Consider the following 15,923-nt stretch of genomic DNA (forward strand, 5'->3'; position numbering starts at 1 on the left):
CAGTAGTGAGTGTTCGAGGCACACCGGTGGGGATTGGCGAGGCGTTCTTGATCGCGCGGGAGAAGCTCGGGCCATGTGGCCGTAGTGGTGGTTGACTTGAGAGCTTGATGGCCTGCATGTTTGTTATGCTGACGGTGAATGCGTGAGAAAAACGACAGAGATGTTCAATGAGTTGTACGGATTGAGGCAGGGTATGCGGTCTGTGGCTGGATACTCTTCCTGTGTAGAACAGTTGAAGTGAAAGGTGCAAGTGAGATTCCGAGCGGACGGATCGGGGGATGAGCATTCACTCCGTTCGGCCCCGAGGCAGGTTGATATCGCGGCTCGGTTCCAGATTCAACGAAAACATTAGACGCGGCCCGGAAAAGGCACTTGACGCCACCATGCAGAAAGGCCTCAGCGTCGCCGCAATACCCACCCGGGGCCTGATGGGATGCATCTCGAACCGAGCGACGTCCACGAATGAAGTGAACATTCAACAGTTTCCCGTTTCACTTACAGTCACGCCACTGTGAGGGCGACGAAAGGACTTCCAACCGGTATGTTGGCGTCACAAGTAGAGCATCAGTGTTGAGGTGATGGGGCCTAAATGAAAGAGTGAGGGAAGGTTTGCGGTTCCTAAGGCTTGCGAGTTAACGGCCGACAGCGAATATCGAAGAAGTCAAATCCATAGTGCGTCCGGCGCAATGAGGCGAACGGGGACCATCTCTGTGGGACCATGCGAGGCGAGGCGCAATCTGATATGCGACACTCAGATACAGATGAAGGGTCCTGCCGCCTTCGGGACAGGCGACGAGGATGGGAATGGTAGCACATTAAACGCTATCCATCCGGATGGAGGGCTTAAGTCCGTCTGAACGCACAGGCCTGGAGCCTGTGCGTTCCGGTTTCCAGGCCCGGTCCACTCCGGCGGCGTGGGAGCAAGGGGAGGCCGGGCTGGTGGCCGGGAAGGTTGGGAAATTTCGGCGAAGATGTAGGCGAGTGCTCGTACAGCACCAGGTGACCAGTTCTGTGGAGCCCCCCGTTGATAGACAACTGAGATAGAGCCAGAGAACTCAGAAGAGACGGAAGCTAAACCGTCAAGGATGGGTCTAACGACATGAGTCGAGGTGAGACAAGACGGTCTTTCCTCACCCTCTCTGGCGGCAGGGGAGCCAGCTCCGAAAGTCCAAAATCTCTTAGGTCATCCCAACTCCGAACTCTCGCCTTCGAAGATGCGGTCAAAGCGTAGATTCCGGATCCCGCGCGGCGTCGGTTTCATCAAAGACGCAAAACTTCTGGAAGGCCTGATGCGAAGCTCGCCAGGCATGTTGGAGACCTTGTTTAGAGACGAAGGGTTGGCTGCTGAAGCGGCACGGGACGCGCATGAATTTTGATGATGCGGCGGTGAGAGCGATGCGGCGGCTTGTTGGACACGTAGTTTTTTGTTTTCGACCGTTGAGCGACGCGCACAGGCTGTTGGCCGTCATGCGTGGGATCCGAAGGAGCGGTCGGCCGCAGGGTGGGCCTGGCGAGGCGCTTTGTCGCGCTGTCGACATCGTGATCCTCCAAAGACCCACGATGTGCGAGATCACCGCGCTCAGACTGTGACTCGTTCGCGAAGGATGGCGGTGCGCTCGCTCGCTCGCTCGCTTGCCAGAGACGCGAGACACTGCTAGCGGGCGGTGAGGCGCACCTCCGTGCGCGGCGGCCACAGGACCGGGGCAGCTTGGAGCATTGCGAGGCTGGGAGGGCGGGCGACGCTGCTGGATTGAGCGTCGCGGATCCCGGAGGCACCCTGGCAGACGAGGTTGGCAAGCAGCAGAAACAAGGCAAAAGGGGCCGGGGCGGAGGGAGGCGTTCAACGGTCTTGTATGCCTCGTACCGGTGTGCTCCAGCCGGCAGGTCTGAGGCGGCGGCGCGTGTGCGCAACGGCGGGCGACGCGCCGAGGCCAGCGGACTGCGGAGCTCTGCCTCGTTCCCGCGGCGCGCGTACGCGTATTTGTGTCGCAGAAGCGGCAGAGCCTGCTCGCTGTCGGACCGCATGGTGGTGGACGGGCGTGCGGTGAGCGGGTTGGGCGCGCAATTGGACAGGGACGGGCGGGCGACAAGAGACGGTGAAACTGGACGGGGGTGACAAGCGATCGCCTTGGCGCGCACTTGTGGGGGGCGTCCGGCTGCGCCAGGCTGGGCCTAGCGCCGCTCCTCCCGCCGCTCCGAGCACGAACGAGCAGGGAATAATCCGCGGCGACCCAGCGCCTAGGGACCCGCTAGGAGCAGGCGATGCGCTGTCCTCTGCGCATCACCAGCATGCGTGAAAAATTTTGGCGGCCATCATCTCCGTGTCAGTCCCTATCGTGCTGCGTTTCGCGCTGGATTTGCGGCAGCGGTGAGCGCTGCTCAGCGGCCGGCCGCCCATTTAATGCGGTGCTGCGCCCAACGTCGACCTGCAGAACCAGATCCCCTTTCGTGCAAGCTGCAGCCGCCGTGAAACTAGCTAGCCACCGACCCCCCCAGCCCAGCAGCGTCAGAGCAGCAGCATCAAAGCCACAGCCACAGCACCACCCCCTGCGCAACCCTTGTCCCTCCATTTCCGCTCCGCGCTTGCAGGGTGCTTAGCCGAGCCGAGTCGCATAATCTTGAGTCAGCCTCAAGGCACCTGATATCGCGTTCCCGTGTCTCGTCCGTGCGACGCGTCCAATCACGTCCCCCACGCGTCAGTGCGCCGCTTGCCACGGGCCATATAGTTGTATACGCCCGTGCTGAGGCCGCGCCTGAAGCCTTCCTTCCGGAACACCTCCCCTTTCCACCTCGCCGAGGTGCTGCCTAGGTCCACCGATCGCCGTCAGCCCTGTAGCTGCCCAGTGCTGCCTGTCGCTGCATCTATAAAGGCGCCTGGCCCACCCGTCTCTAGTCCGCTTCCACCTCTGCGGACCCACGACTGAGACCTTCGAGAAGCCCGACGACCCACACACCAGACGACACCATGTTCTCCTCCAGACGACGCACCGCGAGCGTGTCTCAGGGCCGTGTCGGCAAGGAGTCCACCAGCAAGAGGAAGATGTCCGTCAGCCACACTCCCTCCATGGCCCGCCGGATGGAAGACGTCAAGTCGACCCCGTCGAGCGGCACCGCCAGCCCGTAAGTCATCCGCACTCACCCGTTGCATCTGATCTCCGCTGACCCCCCGCCCAGTGCCATGACCTCGGCCATCATCACCCTCTGCATCGGCCGGGACCAACGCCTGTTTGCTGCCCACGAGGACGTCCTGTGCCACTCGCCCTACTTCCAGGCCGTCTGCAAGGGCCAGTTCTTCAACTCCACCGCCAGGCGCATCGACCTTCCCGACGAGGAGCCCGAGGTCTTCTCGTCCGTGCTGGAGTACCTGTACAAGGGCGACTACTACCCCCGTCTGGAGCACGACAAGAAGAGGAACAGCTGGCGCCTCGAGGCCTCCAGCGGCGGCGAGACGACCGTCTACGTCAACGGCATGGGCATGATCCTCAAGGACACGGTGCTCTACTGCACTGCCGAGAAGTACGGCCTGGACGAGCTCAAGCGCCTTGCCCTTCGCAAGCAGGGCCTGCAGTCGGGCATCCAGTGCAGCACCATCCTGGCCTCGGCTCGCTACGCCTACGCCAACACGCCTGACAGCGACAGCAAGCTCCGTGCCCACTACCTCGCTCTCATCATCCGCTCGCGCCACACGTTCAAGCGCAGCGGCACCATGCAGAACGAGATGGAGCACGGTGGCAAGCTCTTCTTCGACCTGTTCGTGGCCATGTGCAACCACATGGACGACGTCCAGGGCATGAAGGGCCGTCACTAAGCCTCCCTGCTCCGCCACACTCAACTCAACCGTCGTCTGGTTTCTCGGCTCGCTTGCTCTTCGTCTCGTCTACCCTCTTCCCTCGAAAAACCTATCGGATTTAATCACGATCTTTCCTCAGTCATGCTACCTTCGCTTCTTGTATACCAACTTTGCGCACATGGTTATCTGCTTCGAGTTGTCTTTCCAGCACAGGCGTCGTCGTTTCTGGGTTCTTTGCGCGATACCAGCGATACCCCAAAACCTTAAAACCCCTGTACTATTATATCTTTTCTGGTTTGTCTTCTGCTGTTGGCTTTGCGTTTTGTTTCTCGCACGATACCTTTCTCCCGCGGATAAAATTGTTATACCCCGTCTGCCCATTGCCGCTCCACGGAGCTGCGGTGGGTCAAGAGCTGCTGATTGCTTTACAACAATTGTTTGGAGGTCATCTCATGTTTTTGGTTCTGGTTATGCAAAAACGGCTCGGGTTCGGTCCATTGTTTTCGTCTTGCGTTCTGTCTTGTCATACCCTCTTCCTGCATCGAGAAATATACCTGCATGGCGCGTGTTTGATTTCTCTCGGGACTGTTCTTCTTCTTTGGGTGGTTGGGAAAGAAAACAGGACATCGGCGGGCATCTTCTCCCTACAGGAAGGGATGGGAATGGGACGGAAACAGATTGGGTTCTTTGCTCGGGTTTTGCGGATGGCTTTTTCCAAGCACTGGCTGCTTTTGGACGATGGTTATGATTTTCATTTGTTTTGGCGACGTTAATGGCTTCTGAAATTTCAATGACTTCACTCATAAAACCCGATTCTTCATGGTATCAGTGACTGCGATGTATGAATGCGACTGGAGCCTTCCACTTCCCACTTGTCCGCCTCGCCCGAGGGAAAAGCGCCGACATGGAAGTGCAGTCAATCAACCACAGCCACGGCGCGGCGGAGGCAAACGACGGCGGCAGCAACAGGGACAGGAAGCACGGCCAAGGCTCAATGCAACCCAACCGTTTCGGCAAGAAGGTTTTCCGCAAGAGCATCCTCGCAGCTTCAGCCCCAACGGCTTAGCCGCCCTGATTTGCCCCCAAGAGCACAGCCATGATGTTGATCCGGTCCCGCACCCACACTGTGACACGGCCCAGCGAGCACAGTCGCAGCGAATGCGCGACTGGGAGGGGCCAAGGTCCGGGGTGTGGCTTGCAAATCCCTCATCCTCATGACATTGCCCAACCCTCGGAGCGTCGAGGTGACTGTGCGTTTTTTTTTGGTTTCCTTTTTTTTTTTTTTTGCCATGCACTTTCCCATGCTCATCCTCCGGGGATGTTCGACCGCCGCGCGGCCCACCGATACGAAGCCGCGTCGCTACGTCGACTTGTTTCGTTCAATCGCCAGCAAAGCAAGCAGGCAGCCGTTTGTACACGCAGACGGGACAGCATCGTCGTCACGAGAACGCAAGAAAGTCAAATACTGTGTGTGACTCATACTCGGGGGGGGCGGGATGTTAATCCCTGCCGTGTCCCAAAGCCAAAGCAAGCAGAGCAGACAGCCAGCCAGCCAGCCAGCCGTTGCCCGACCCTAGCGTACCAGAGGGGGAAGCTGCGCGGCCGAGGGTTACCTAGGCGAGACGGGAAAGAGTGGCGGCCACCACTTCCTTCGATCCTTTCTCCTGCAGGCGGTGCTTTTTCATTCCTTTTGCCGCGGGAGCTTCGGCCGGGCTTCCGGCGGACTTGCATCCATGTGGACGGAAAGGCAAGCAAGGCAGGCAGGCAGGCAGGCAGGCAGGCCATTACTCGCAACGAACCGCTGCAGGTGCTCGTCCGAAATCGCCATCCTGGTCGGTCGGGCTTTGGGGATTGCTTCATCCCAGCGGCCTCCCGGCTCTTCTCTTTGGTCGAAACAGCAGTGAGTTGGAACGAACTTTGGCCGTGCCGTCTGGGCGGCGTCTGTGGCTTGACTAAGTTCGGGTATCGATCCGCTCCTTTGGGCTCCCATCTTCCTTCTGCTCTCCCTCCTCCACAGTGTGCGACGGCGGTGGTTGACAAGCACATCATCGCTCTACATGCGCGAAACGGGCTCTTGTTTTTCTTTCTTTCTTTTATTCGATTCCAGTGACGAGCAGTCTGGCAGAAAGGCCCACGCAGCTCGTCGTCGCCTCACTTAACCGTAACATCCAAATCTCAAGGCTCCCCGAAGTCGTCGCCACCACGGAAGTAACACGCCAACAATCAAGACTACTTTTCCGGCCGCGTCCGCACGTCCCCTCCCTTTCATTAATTGCATATCTCGTGTGGGCGTGATGGGTGTGGGTGGACGTGCTGGTACCTTTTTCGTTTCGGTCCGTGCCACCGCTGGCCAGAAAATAAAAAATGGGAATAAAGGGACCGACCGGCCGACGGCGTCATGCACGATGCGGGAGTACCCCGAGGCTAACTGCCATCTGCTGCTGAAGAAGCCCAGCTCACAGCCCGCGGAACGACTATATTCGAGAAGAGCTTAGGTCGGAAGGAGATCGAATCCTGATCGTCGTCCGTCACGCATCCTTGTCGTGGCAGGAGGCGAAGGGCGCCATCTATCGCAGAAGGGGGAACGGGGAACAACGGTGGTGAAACATGGACTGGCGATGTGACGGAAGACAAATCCAGAGTGCCGGCGGTGATAGTGGCGTTTGACAGTCTTCGGCAAGGCGCCCATCACCGTCCGAGCGTCCACGCGAGAGAATAATGGCAACGAAAATGGGCGTGGTACCTTTTTCCCTTTTTTTTTTTGTTTTTCTTGGGGGGGGGGGCGACAGCATTTTAGCGCGGTGGCCCTGCATTGTCGCTCTCCACACACCCTTGTTTCCTTTTTATTCCTCCCGTTCTTCTGGAACACCGACGAGATTGTGATCGGACCCTCTTTCACGGCCTCCCTTCTTCGTCGTCGTCGCCGCCGCCTCTTCCAACTGGCTCGGGGAAGCACGGGATCGGCCACATGGCGAGAGATGTTGGGCCGGGCGGAGACGTCATTATTGGAAGACAAATGGTGCTAGGCGTGTCATGCCGCGTTCGCATTCGGCGCTTCTTCTTCACCCCCATCATCCCTTCACGCACGCACACATCCATGGCCACGCGACCAGAGTGCGCGCATCTTCCACGCATGCGGCTGAGAGACCGACAGAGCTGCAATCGCGGACCGATGGCGGTGCTGGGATAACCGATGCTGGCGGCCTCGGCCGGCCGGGGACGTGTCACCAGCCACCGCAGTCGATGGGAAGTGGCGAAAGTCGATCGACGACGCCAGCCCAGCCACCATCTCCGTCCCCCCTGGTGGCAAACGGTTCCCACTCTGCTTGCGTTCCGAGGCGGTCCGCGCCGGGGAAGCCGGGAAGCGGGTACCTCGATCGCCGCAGAACACGACAGCACTCCTGAAGAAGGGACGAAGGCGCTTACGAACTCACTGGCAAGCCAAAGTCGTCAGCACAACGAGACAGGTGGTGGCGGTGGAAAGCACGGGGGCGACTTGACTACGTTGGATGGGTAACGGTGGCAAAAAGGGCTACGAGAACTAGTGGAAAGGTAAGCTTAAGCAATGCAGGCGAATAGAGTACACATGAGGGTCTAGGAACGCGGAGCCTCGAATCTTGTCTCTAGGAGATGGAATGGTTGGTAGATGGGTTGCTGCCTTGATGGGTGGGATACATGAGCGTCTGATCTTTGACGCAGCTGGAAGGTACATACATACATACAAAGCGGGTCGTGCAAGTTGACAGGAGGAGGGCGGCAATGAGTCTTGGTCAACAGTTATCAATATCAGTTCTTTGCGACGCCTGGTAACGGAAGAAGGAAGCCGTCGAGATGTCTTGCTTCAACTGGTTTGCAAATATTCATTATTGCAAAAATCGTGTCAACCTTACATTGGATCCAACAACGCCTTGGCACCATGATACAGGATATCAGAAAACAAGAAGCGACGCTCTCGTAAATCACCTCAGTAATTCGGGAAGTCCGCATCCACGTCCTCCCTCCAAGACCTCAGTCCTCCCCTTACGTCAACAATCTTCCTCGTCCCGTCCTCGTCCAAGCCCAGCGCCTTCATCTTGCGCACCGCGAGCTGCGAATCGTTACCGAGCCGGCATGTTACTACGATAGGCTGCTCGGACGGTAGCTGGCGTAATTGGGTGAGCCATGCCGGCAGCGGCTGCGACTGCGACTGGTCATCGACACTGCCTCCTCCTGCTGCCTGCTTCGGAGAGGCCGGTGAGTCCGCACCGTCGGTAGCAGGCGTTGCAGGCGCGCTGGCGGCTGACGCGGGCGGCGACAAAGATGATGGTGGCGGAATGGGCGTGGCGACGATATCAGAGAAGGGAATGTTGATGCTGCCATCTAGATGCGCCAGCTCGAACTGAACCTTCTCCCGCACGTCTACCAGGATGTGCTTTTGGTTCTTGGGCATCCCACCCGAGAAGGAGCTGAGACTGCTTTCCTCGACTGCCGTCGACAATCCGTTGCGTGTCTGTTCGTACTCGAGTGCCGAGATGCGCTCCTCGGGGGCGAGCGCATTGATGGGGCTGACAGCGCCGCAGAACTGCACGTAGTCCATCGAACCAGACGTCAGGGCCTCGCGCGTCACTGTCACCTGCGCAGAGCATGCGGCACACTTGGCTTTTCTGGTGCGTAACCCGAAGGAGCGGAACTGCGGGCTGCTGTATGCGGAGAAGAGTAACAGTGAGGGCTTGTTGCCTGCAGGCTTGCTGCCTGCTGCCGCCGCCGCATCATGGTGCTTATCAGAAGCCGCAGAGGTGCCGTCTACATCCATCTCGTCTGACGATGGCGATGGAGGCTTCTCGATCCCCGCGGCAATCAGCTTGATCGCCTCCAAGGCCTGGAGGACTCCCATGACGCCGACCACTGGGCCAAGGATACCACCTTCCCCACAACTGATGACGCTATCAGCAGGCGGCGGCTTTGGAAAGACGCATCGGTAACAAGGCCCTCCATCCGGGTCTCCTGGTGGCCGTGGCGGGTTGTTCAGCACCATCAGCTGGCCTTCTGTCTGCAGTGCTGACGCAGACACAAGTGGCTTGCCCAAGAGAACGCATGTATCCGAGATGAGATAACGTGAGGCGGGCGTGTCTGTGCAGTCAAGGACAAGGTCGTACTCGGAGAAGATGTCCAGAGCGTTCTCGGGCGTCAATCTAGTGTTGTAGGAATAGTACTTGATGTTTGGATTCAAGCTGGTCGACGTCTTGTTAGCTGAGTGCCCGCCGCCCCAGATGCTCGAGCTGGTACTGACCACCTCAGATTCCGCAGCGCGCTTTCGACCTTGGGCATCCCGACCTTGCTCGTGCTGTGCAGGATCTGGCGATGGAGATTCGATTCCTCGACCGTGTCGGCGTCGACCAAGCCGAGCGTGCCCACCCCGGCGCCGGCGATGTACGCCGCAGCCGGGCAGCCCAGGCCGCCGGCGCCGACTATGAGGACGGCAGAGCTCCGTAGTCGCAGCTGTCCTACACGCCCGAAACAGGAAGCAGGTCCTCGGTCGTCAGCCCTCAAAGCCCCAAGCAGTGTGTGCGCATGAAAATGCCCGCCCCGTACCTTGCAACCCCACCTCGGGCATGATCAGCTGGCGTCCATATCGCGTGTACTCGTGCGTCTCCAGCGGCCACGGCCGTGACCCACGGTCGTCGTGGGCGGGCTGCTCCAGCACCGCCCACAGCTCGGCCTGCCACTCGTCCGGCAGCCCGCCGCCCAGCGCGGCGCCCAGGAATTGCCTGTTGTGATGCACGTCGCCGTGAAAGGCATCGGCCGGAAGCGAGGCAGCGGAGCCCGAGGGGGTGTATGCGTGGGAAGCGGCGGTCGGGGAATACGGTCGGTTTCGGGAACGGGCTCCCTCGGCGTCGGCGAGCTGCTGCTTGAGGCGCTGCAGCTGGCGCTCGCACGATGCGATCTCGTGCTGCAGCGAGGCGATGCTCGAGTCAACGGGCATTGCCGGGTCAATGCAGCGTGAGACTCTGATGTTAGCGAGTGGTTGGTGAGTGCAGAAAAGGCTTGAGTGGTCGAGCTCTCTCCGCATTTTCCGCGGGCTATCTTATCGGCAGGCGGGGAACCTCGTCACCAGGAACCAGGTTCGGCAGTTGATTTGTCTGCCGGCAGACTGGACCGGTTCCATGGTCCCCTGCATACAATCCGCCAGGGGCAGTGCTTTGCCCGACATGTCGGTAGTAAAATTCGTTTGGTTTTGTTGATTCCGTGGTCAACGCGCTCAGTGGGATCATCATGTTCGGAGCCGCTCAGCAAGTCGGATGCTACGGTGGTTTGGTAACAGGAAATATGTCAAAAAGTCCATGGTGCTGCCGCAAACGTGACTGCCTCGTTGAAGCACTGAGAGGGTACAGGGTTAGGAGGAACAAGCATAAGCAAGCTCAAGCATCCCGGAAAACAAACAGGATTCGTAAATAGTCTAAGTAGTATCCCACCTTCTACTTCGGTTATCATACCCGCCAACCGTTGACCACTTCGTAGAGCGTGTCGTTGCCACCGACATTGCCGGGGAACACAACGTACGGCAGCCCCGGATACTTGCACGTCTCCTCGTCGCAGCGCCACAGTGGGATACCAGCTGCCGCCTGGCCCACAATCATCGCCTTCTTCATGTTCAAGCCCTTCGTGGCCATGTCCGATGATGTGATGCCGCCCTGCATTAACAGACGAGTCAGCTTATGCGTTCATGCCTCCCGGCCGCGCCGTTCGTCTACTACTCACCTTGGCGATCACGTATCGCGGCTTGATCTTCAGCTGTTGCAAGAACTTGACCAGCGCATCCGCGACGATGGAGCCGATATCCAGGCTCTTCTTTGCGTCCTCGCCAACCACCAGTTTGCGGCTAGTCATGACGAGCACGTCCTGTCTCCGCGCGATCTCTCTCTCAGCGACGGTGATGGCATGTGCGATGGTCTCAGCCGAGCTCTCAGGCGAAGCCAGGAGCTTCTCCACGTCCAGGACCACCGTAGTCAGCTTGTCGCCGCTCTTGGATGTCAAGACCTCGAGCTGCGCCGTCGTCTTCGGGACATAGGATCCGGCGATGATCAACCCACCAGCCTCGTGAGAGAGCTGCAACTGCTGCGCCGAGATGGAAGGAATAGGGGGGATCCCCAGACGTGCCGAAACGAAAGCGGCCGCGGTGCGGAAGAGAAAGCGCTTGCCCTTGGACGAAGCTGAACAATGGGAGCGTCAGCCTAGTTCAAACCCTCACTCTGGGAGAGGGAAAGAAAGAAAAAAACAACAAGAACAACTACAACACGTCCTTACCCTTCAGCAACCCCAACACCACAACATCCATATCCTCCTCCGCCGCCGCATTCACCACAATCACACTGCCCTTCTCAAACCCCTCCACCAGCTGCGCAATCCTCTCCGGGCCGCCCTGCCGAATGTCCCCCAAGCCCAAACTCACCACCCTCTCCCGCGCGATCTTGCCCGCGCTCTTCTCCACCACCCAGTCGCGCAAATCGCTGCTCCGGTACCCAAACGTCGCATCCCTCGCGAACGGCGTCTCCCCCGCCGGCACCAGCGTGTCCCCCTCGGCGACGTAATGTACATCGTCGATGGTATACCTGCCGCCCTGCAAGAAGAACGGCGCCAGCACCCACGCGTCGCTGCCGCCGCCGCCGACCTCCTCATCCACGACCTCGGGCTCGTCGGGAAAATGCCCACGCAGCGTGCTGTCCCCACGCAGCACGACCTCGAACGGCACGTCGCCGCCGCCACCACCCGCCTGCGCGGCGGCCCGGCGCAGGTTCCGGCAGATCTCGGCGACGAGGGCGCGCGCGTCGGCCGTGTGCAGCGCGCGCGAGTTGGTCAGGATGAAGAAGCCGGAGCCGGGCGGCGTGCGCGCGAACTCGGCCGCCAGCGACTCGACGTCCCACACGGTGAGGACGCGGATGTCGTGGCAGGTCTGCGTGCCGGTGGGGTCGTCGTCGAGGGCGACGAGGAGCGGGATCGTCGACGCGGTCGAGGAGAGGAGGGCGCGGGTCTGGGCGCGGAGGTCGCCCGGGTGGACGGGCGGGAGGGAGGAGAGGGTCGATTGGAGCGGGAGGGACTGGGGAGGGGAGGCCATGGTGGGGGATCAGAGAGGATGTGGTTGATGATTGTGTGTGTTTTTTTTTTTCCTTTTTGAAGAGGAGGAGGAACGAAGATGAAGTGGGAGAAGGTTATTGATGACGCTCGTAGCTGTCTGGAAGAGAATCAAGGGATCCGCAACAGCTGGTTGGGCAGGTTCAGGTACCTAGGCTTCTGGGAACCATGGGATTGAAGTAGCAACATATATATTGACGGCTGAGCGGCTCTCGCACGCGGTCTCATCCGATCATTATCATCAGCAGAGCGGGTCGGCCGGGATGAAGCCGTTCGTTTGAGCGAAAGCTTCCGTAAAGCATCAGCGAATTGGTTTGCGTGGATGGCAGCGCAGACGTCGTGATGGGATTGGATTGGGTTGCGGGCGACGACCGTAACGAGCTATGGTTGTGGAGCTCCGCAGAGGGCGGAAGCGGAAGCGGGAGTTGGGCGGAGAGAAGAGCGAAGGCGGGGGCGGCGAGAAGGCCGCGGCTCACTTCCAGGTCTTCTCGCGGCGTCTTCGTGCCGAGCGGATGTTTTTTTGTGGAGAGAGAATGATGAGCTGCCCCCACGCGTCCGTCGTCATTGCCTAGGCTTCCCGACAATACCCCGCACACCCACACCAGCATCAGACGCCGACGCGGGGAGACGACCACCAACTATATACACACACGCTCTCGCGGCTCACTGACCAACTCTCGAGTCAATCTTGACTGGATTGCTTCAGAGCATGCGAGCTTGAGTCGAATTGAATCCAATTGCCTCAAGTGAACGCGTTGCACCACCTCCAAACCAACCCCTCCAAACCAACCCGGCGAACGTGATACACACATTCACACACGCACACCATGGCCAAGCACATCCTCATAACCGGCGCCTCCGGCTTCGTCGGCCAGGAGCTGGCCGCAGCGCTCCTCGACTCCTCGCCCGACGTGCACCTCACCCTCACCGACGTCGCGGCGCCCAAGACCCCCGCGGGCGCCACCGATCCCTCGCGCATCACGTCGACGCAGACGGACCTGACGGACCCGGCCGCGGCGCGCTCCCTCCTGGACACGCAGAAGTGGACGGCCATCTACACGCTCCACGGCATCATGTCGTCGGGCGCCGAGGCCGACTTCGCGCTGGGCTACCGCGTCAACCTCGACGCCCACCGGCACCTCTACGACCACCTCATCGCCACGCAGCCGGGCGCCACCGTCGTCTTCACCTCCAGCACCGCCGTGTACGGGCCGCCGTCGACCGCGGGCGGGCCCGACCACGTCTTCTCGGAGCGCACGCTGCCGCAGCCGCAGAGCAGCTACGGCACGCAAAAGTTCGTCGTCGAGTGCCTGCTCAACGACTACGCGCGGCGGGGCTTGCTCGACGCGCGCGTGGTGCGCCTGCCGACCGTCATGGTGCGGCCGGGCGCGCCCACGGCGGCCGCGTCCAGCTTCGCGTCGGGCATCGTGCGCGAGCCGCTCAACGGGGCGCGGGCGGTGCTGCCCGTCGACCGCCGGCTGCGCATGTGGGTGTGCTCGCCGCGCACCGTCGTGCGCAACCTCGTCGCCGTCAAGGACGTCGCCGCCGCCCGCTTCGGGCCCTTGTCCCGCACCGTGAACCTGCCCGGCGTCACCGTGCGCATCGCCGACGTGCTGGACGCGCTGGAGCAGGTCGGCGGCCGGGACGCGCGGGCGCTGGTCGAGGAGAAGGTCGATCCCGTCATCGAGAAGATTGTGCTGAGCTGGCCGGAGCGCTTTGACATCGAGCGCGCTCTGGGCCTGGGGCTGGAGGAGGATGGGACGTTGATCGAGACGGTCAAGGCGTATGCGGATAGCCTGAAGAAATGACGGACTGAGATTGCTGTGTGAGTGCCGGACTTCAAGATGCCGAAGGGTTAATAGTCACGTTGTATAGATGCATGCATTTAGAGACAAATCGAAAGGGGGTCATGAACATGTTTCTTGGGTATTGATGTCGTTATACGAATCGTCGGCCTGAGAGAGTGTGTACTACAGGGCGAGCTTTATGTATGCTCCAAACCCCATTAATAATACGCCTAGGCATTTTTACCATTAATAGGTAAGGCCGGATCAAACGGCAGTTAGGTTTGCCGTTTTTTTTTTATGAGAGCGCCATCATTAGTGAAAATTTCCAGCTAGTCTCAGCAGATGCCGGAGAACTTCCTATCCGTGACCGGATTCGGGAACACGCCGGCGTCAAGCAGACGCAACAAGTCCCACTCGGGCGCTGCCTCGGTCTTGAAGTTCCAGAAGACCCAGCCGTCGACCTTTTCGAAGGCCGACATCTGTGTCTCGATGTACCAGCGTGTGTCATCCTTGCGCTGCTGGTCCCACGAACTGATGTCACTGGCGAAGCCGCAGTCACCGATGTAGCTAGCACCCTCGTACGAGCCATCGTAGCGGGCGCCGATGCCATAGCCTAAAGTGAAAATGTTAGTGCTGTGTTCAGCTCAACTCAATAATTGGAAACATAGGACATACCGTTCAGCCACTTGGCGCAGTCGGTCATGGCGCCCGTCCACTCGCCTACAAACGTCCATTTGTCCGCGCCTTCCCAGCGAGCCTTGTTGTTGCACACGCCCTGCCGATGCTCCTGGGCACTCCACGCGAGCATACCGTTGTCGAAGACCTGGTACTCGTGGTGGTCGAGCGCGACATTGCGCACGTCATTATCCGATGCCGTCATGAAGCCATTGTACGAAGCCGGGCTTTGGAAGGCATCATGAACGACAACCGTCGTCTCGCCCACGGCACGGACCTTGCCGTAGCCGTCGCGGGTGAATTGCTTGATGGTGTTGAGGTCCAGCGTGTAGCCTGCCGGCTCGTTCAGCAGCTGGATGCCCGCCACCACGTCGTCGTACTCTGCCTGCCCGTACTTCTCTGCGATGGTGTTGAGCACCGAGAGCGTCTGGTCCACAGTATCGCCCTGGGTCCATTGAGGATAGTCCATTCGCTGCCCGGAGTTGTCGTAACCATTCTGCGAGCCTGGCGCGCCGTGCAGGTCGATTATGACCATGAGACCCGTGCCCCGGGCCCAGTCAAGGGCGGCGTCGATGTAGGGGGCGGCCCCCTTGGCGTAAGAGGAACCGAGAGTGTCGTATGCCCAGAAGCCAATGGGGATCCTGACGACGTTCATGCCGGCGTCGGCAATGCGCTTGAAGTCGTCGTAGCCGACCCAGCTGTCCCAGTGCGGCTTTAGGATCTCCAGGGCCTTGTCCGCCCCGAGCTTCTCACTTAGTGTGAACTCATCGACGATGCCCTGGGACGCATCGAACTGCTCGAAAATCGAGGGCGTGATCCATCTGGTCGAGGCATTTAGTTTCAAGCTCAGATTCGACCGGCAGGCGAATAAAGTTTGAAGTGGGTTTGGACAAACTTACGGTTCCAGGACTAGCCAACCACCAATGTTGACGCCGCGAAGCTTGTCAGAGCCCCAATTGAGAGAGCCTTTTCGCTTGTCACTGTTACCAAGGGTCAGCAAGTTGATGTTGCCACGTCCAAGTCGGGTGTCACGCACATGACACCAGCCAGGGCGGCGTGAGCGGCCAGCAAGGCGGAAGCCAAGTATCTCGAAAGCATGGCTACCGAGTGGAATGGAGACGGGCAGTTATAACGGAAACGCTCGGTGCCTTCAAAAGACTGTAAACACGACGAGGCGGGACGGAAGAAGCCTGGGGTTTTGAAGGCCGGCGGCCAGGAATGCTGGGCAGCCAGGCGTCCTTTTAGACCTTCAGGCGGGCGGCGGCATGGGGGCGGTCGGGGAAGGGATCGCTGGGGTGCATGGTGCCAATTGGGCTGCTAAGCAGTAACCCGTAGATGAAAGGACGATTGCGGAGAAAGCTAGTCAGGAGCTGGCCCAGGTGACAGGGAAGCAGCACAGCAGCTATAGCGAGGCGCGAGGTTTGCTGGCACCAGTGCACAAGTTGCTGACCGGTGTGCGGGTTCCAGGAACAGCGTGCGGTGCTGCCCGGCGCAGCAAAAGATCGGCGCTGAAACGCCGAGGCAAGGGGCCTTCCATGTTTGTTGGCTTGCTGTTTGCGCCA

At 59.9% G+C, this 15,923-nt stretch overlaps 5 protein-coding genes across 5 annotated transcripts; 2 read left to right on the forward strand and 3 right to left on the reverse strand.

Moving 5' to 3' along the window:
- Positions 1-2,965: 2,965 nt before the first annotated feature.
- Positions 2,966-3,808, forward strand: BKCO1_2300019 (btb poz-like protein; the record flags this gene model as incomplete). Its single annotated transcript, XM_020272965.1, has 2 exons — positions 2,966-3,120; positions 3,175-3,808. The coding sequence occupies 2 exons, from the start codon at positions 2,966-2,968 to the stop codon at positions 3,806-3,808; spliced, it is 789 nt and encodes a 262-aa protein (XP_020130608.1).
- Positions 3,809-7,754: 3,946 nt separating this feature from the next.
- On the reverse strand, positions 7,755-9,752 carry BKCO1_2300020 (molybdenum cofactor synthesis protein; the record flags this gene model as incomplete). Its single annotated transcript, XM_020272967.1, has 3 exons — positions 7,755-9,000; positions 9,060-9,273; positions 9,362-9,752. The coding sequence occupies 3 exons, from the start codon at positions 9,750-9,752 to the stop codon at positions 7,755-7,757; spliced, it is 1,851 nt and encodes a 616-aa protein (XP_020130686.1).
- A 505-nt stretch (positions 9,753-10,257) lies between these two features.
- On the reverse strand, positions 10,258-11,882 carry BKCO1_2300021 (putative oxidoreductase ygbj protein; the record flags this gene model as incomplete). The annotated part of the gene is made up of 3 exons (XM_020272968.1): positions 10,258-10,461; positions 10,529-10,980; positions 11,075-11,882. The coding sequence occupies 3 exons, from the start codon at positions 11,880-11,882 to the stop codon at positions 10,258-10,260; spliced, it is 1,464 nt and encodes a 487-aa protein (XP_020130687.1).
- Positions 11,883-12,726: 844 nt separating this feature from the next.
- Positions 12,727-13,707, forward strand: BKCO1_2300022 (nucleoside-diphosphate-sugar epimerase; the record flags this gene model as incomplete). Its single annotated transcript, XM_020272969.1, has 1 exon — positions 12,727-13,707. One exon carries the CDS (start codon positions 12,727-12,729, stop codon positions 13,705-13,707), a length of 981 nt encoding a protein of 326 aa, XP_020130684.1.
- Positions 13,708-14,021: 314 nt separating this feature from the next.
- Positions 14,022-15,459, reverse strand: BKCO1_2300023 (glycoside hydrolase family 5 protein; the record flags this gene model as incomplete). Its single annotated transcript, XM_020272970.1, has 4 exons — positions 14,022-14,299; positions 14,362-15,182; positions 15,261-15,341; positions 15,398-15,459. The coding sequence occupies 4 exons, from the start codon at positions 15,457-15,459 to the stop codon at positions 14,022-14,024; spliced, it is 1,242 nt and encodes a 413-aa protein (XP_020130685.1).
- Positions 15,460-15,923: the final 464 nt, after the last annotated feature.

The sequence above is a fragment of the Diplodia corticola genome, assembly GCF_001883845.1.
Source record: "Diplodia corticola strain CBS 112549 chromosome Unknown scaffold23, whole genome shotgun sequence".
NCBI classification, from domain to species: Eukaryota; Fungi; Ascomycota; class Dothideomycetes; order Botryosphaeriales; family Botryosphaeriaceae; genus Diplodia; species Diplodia corticola.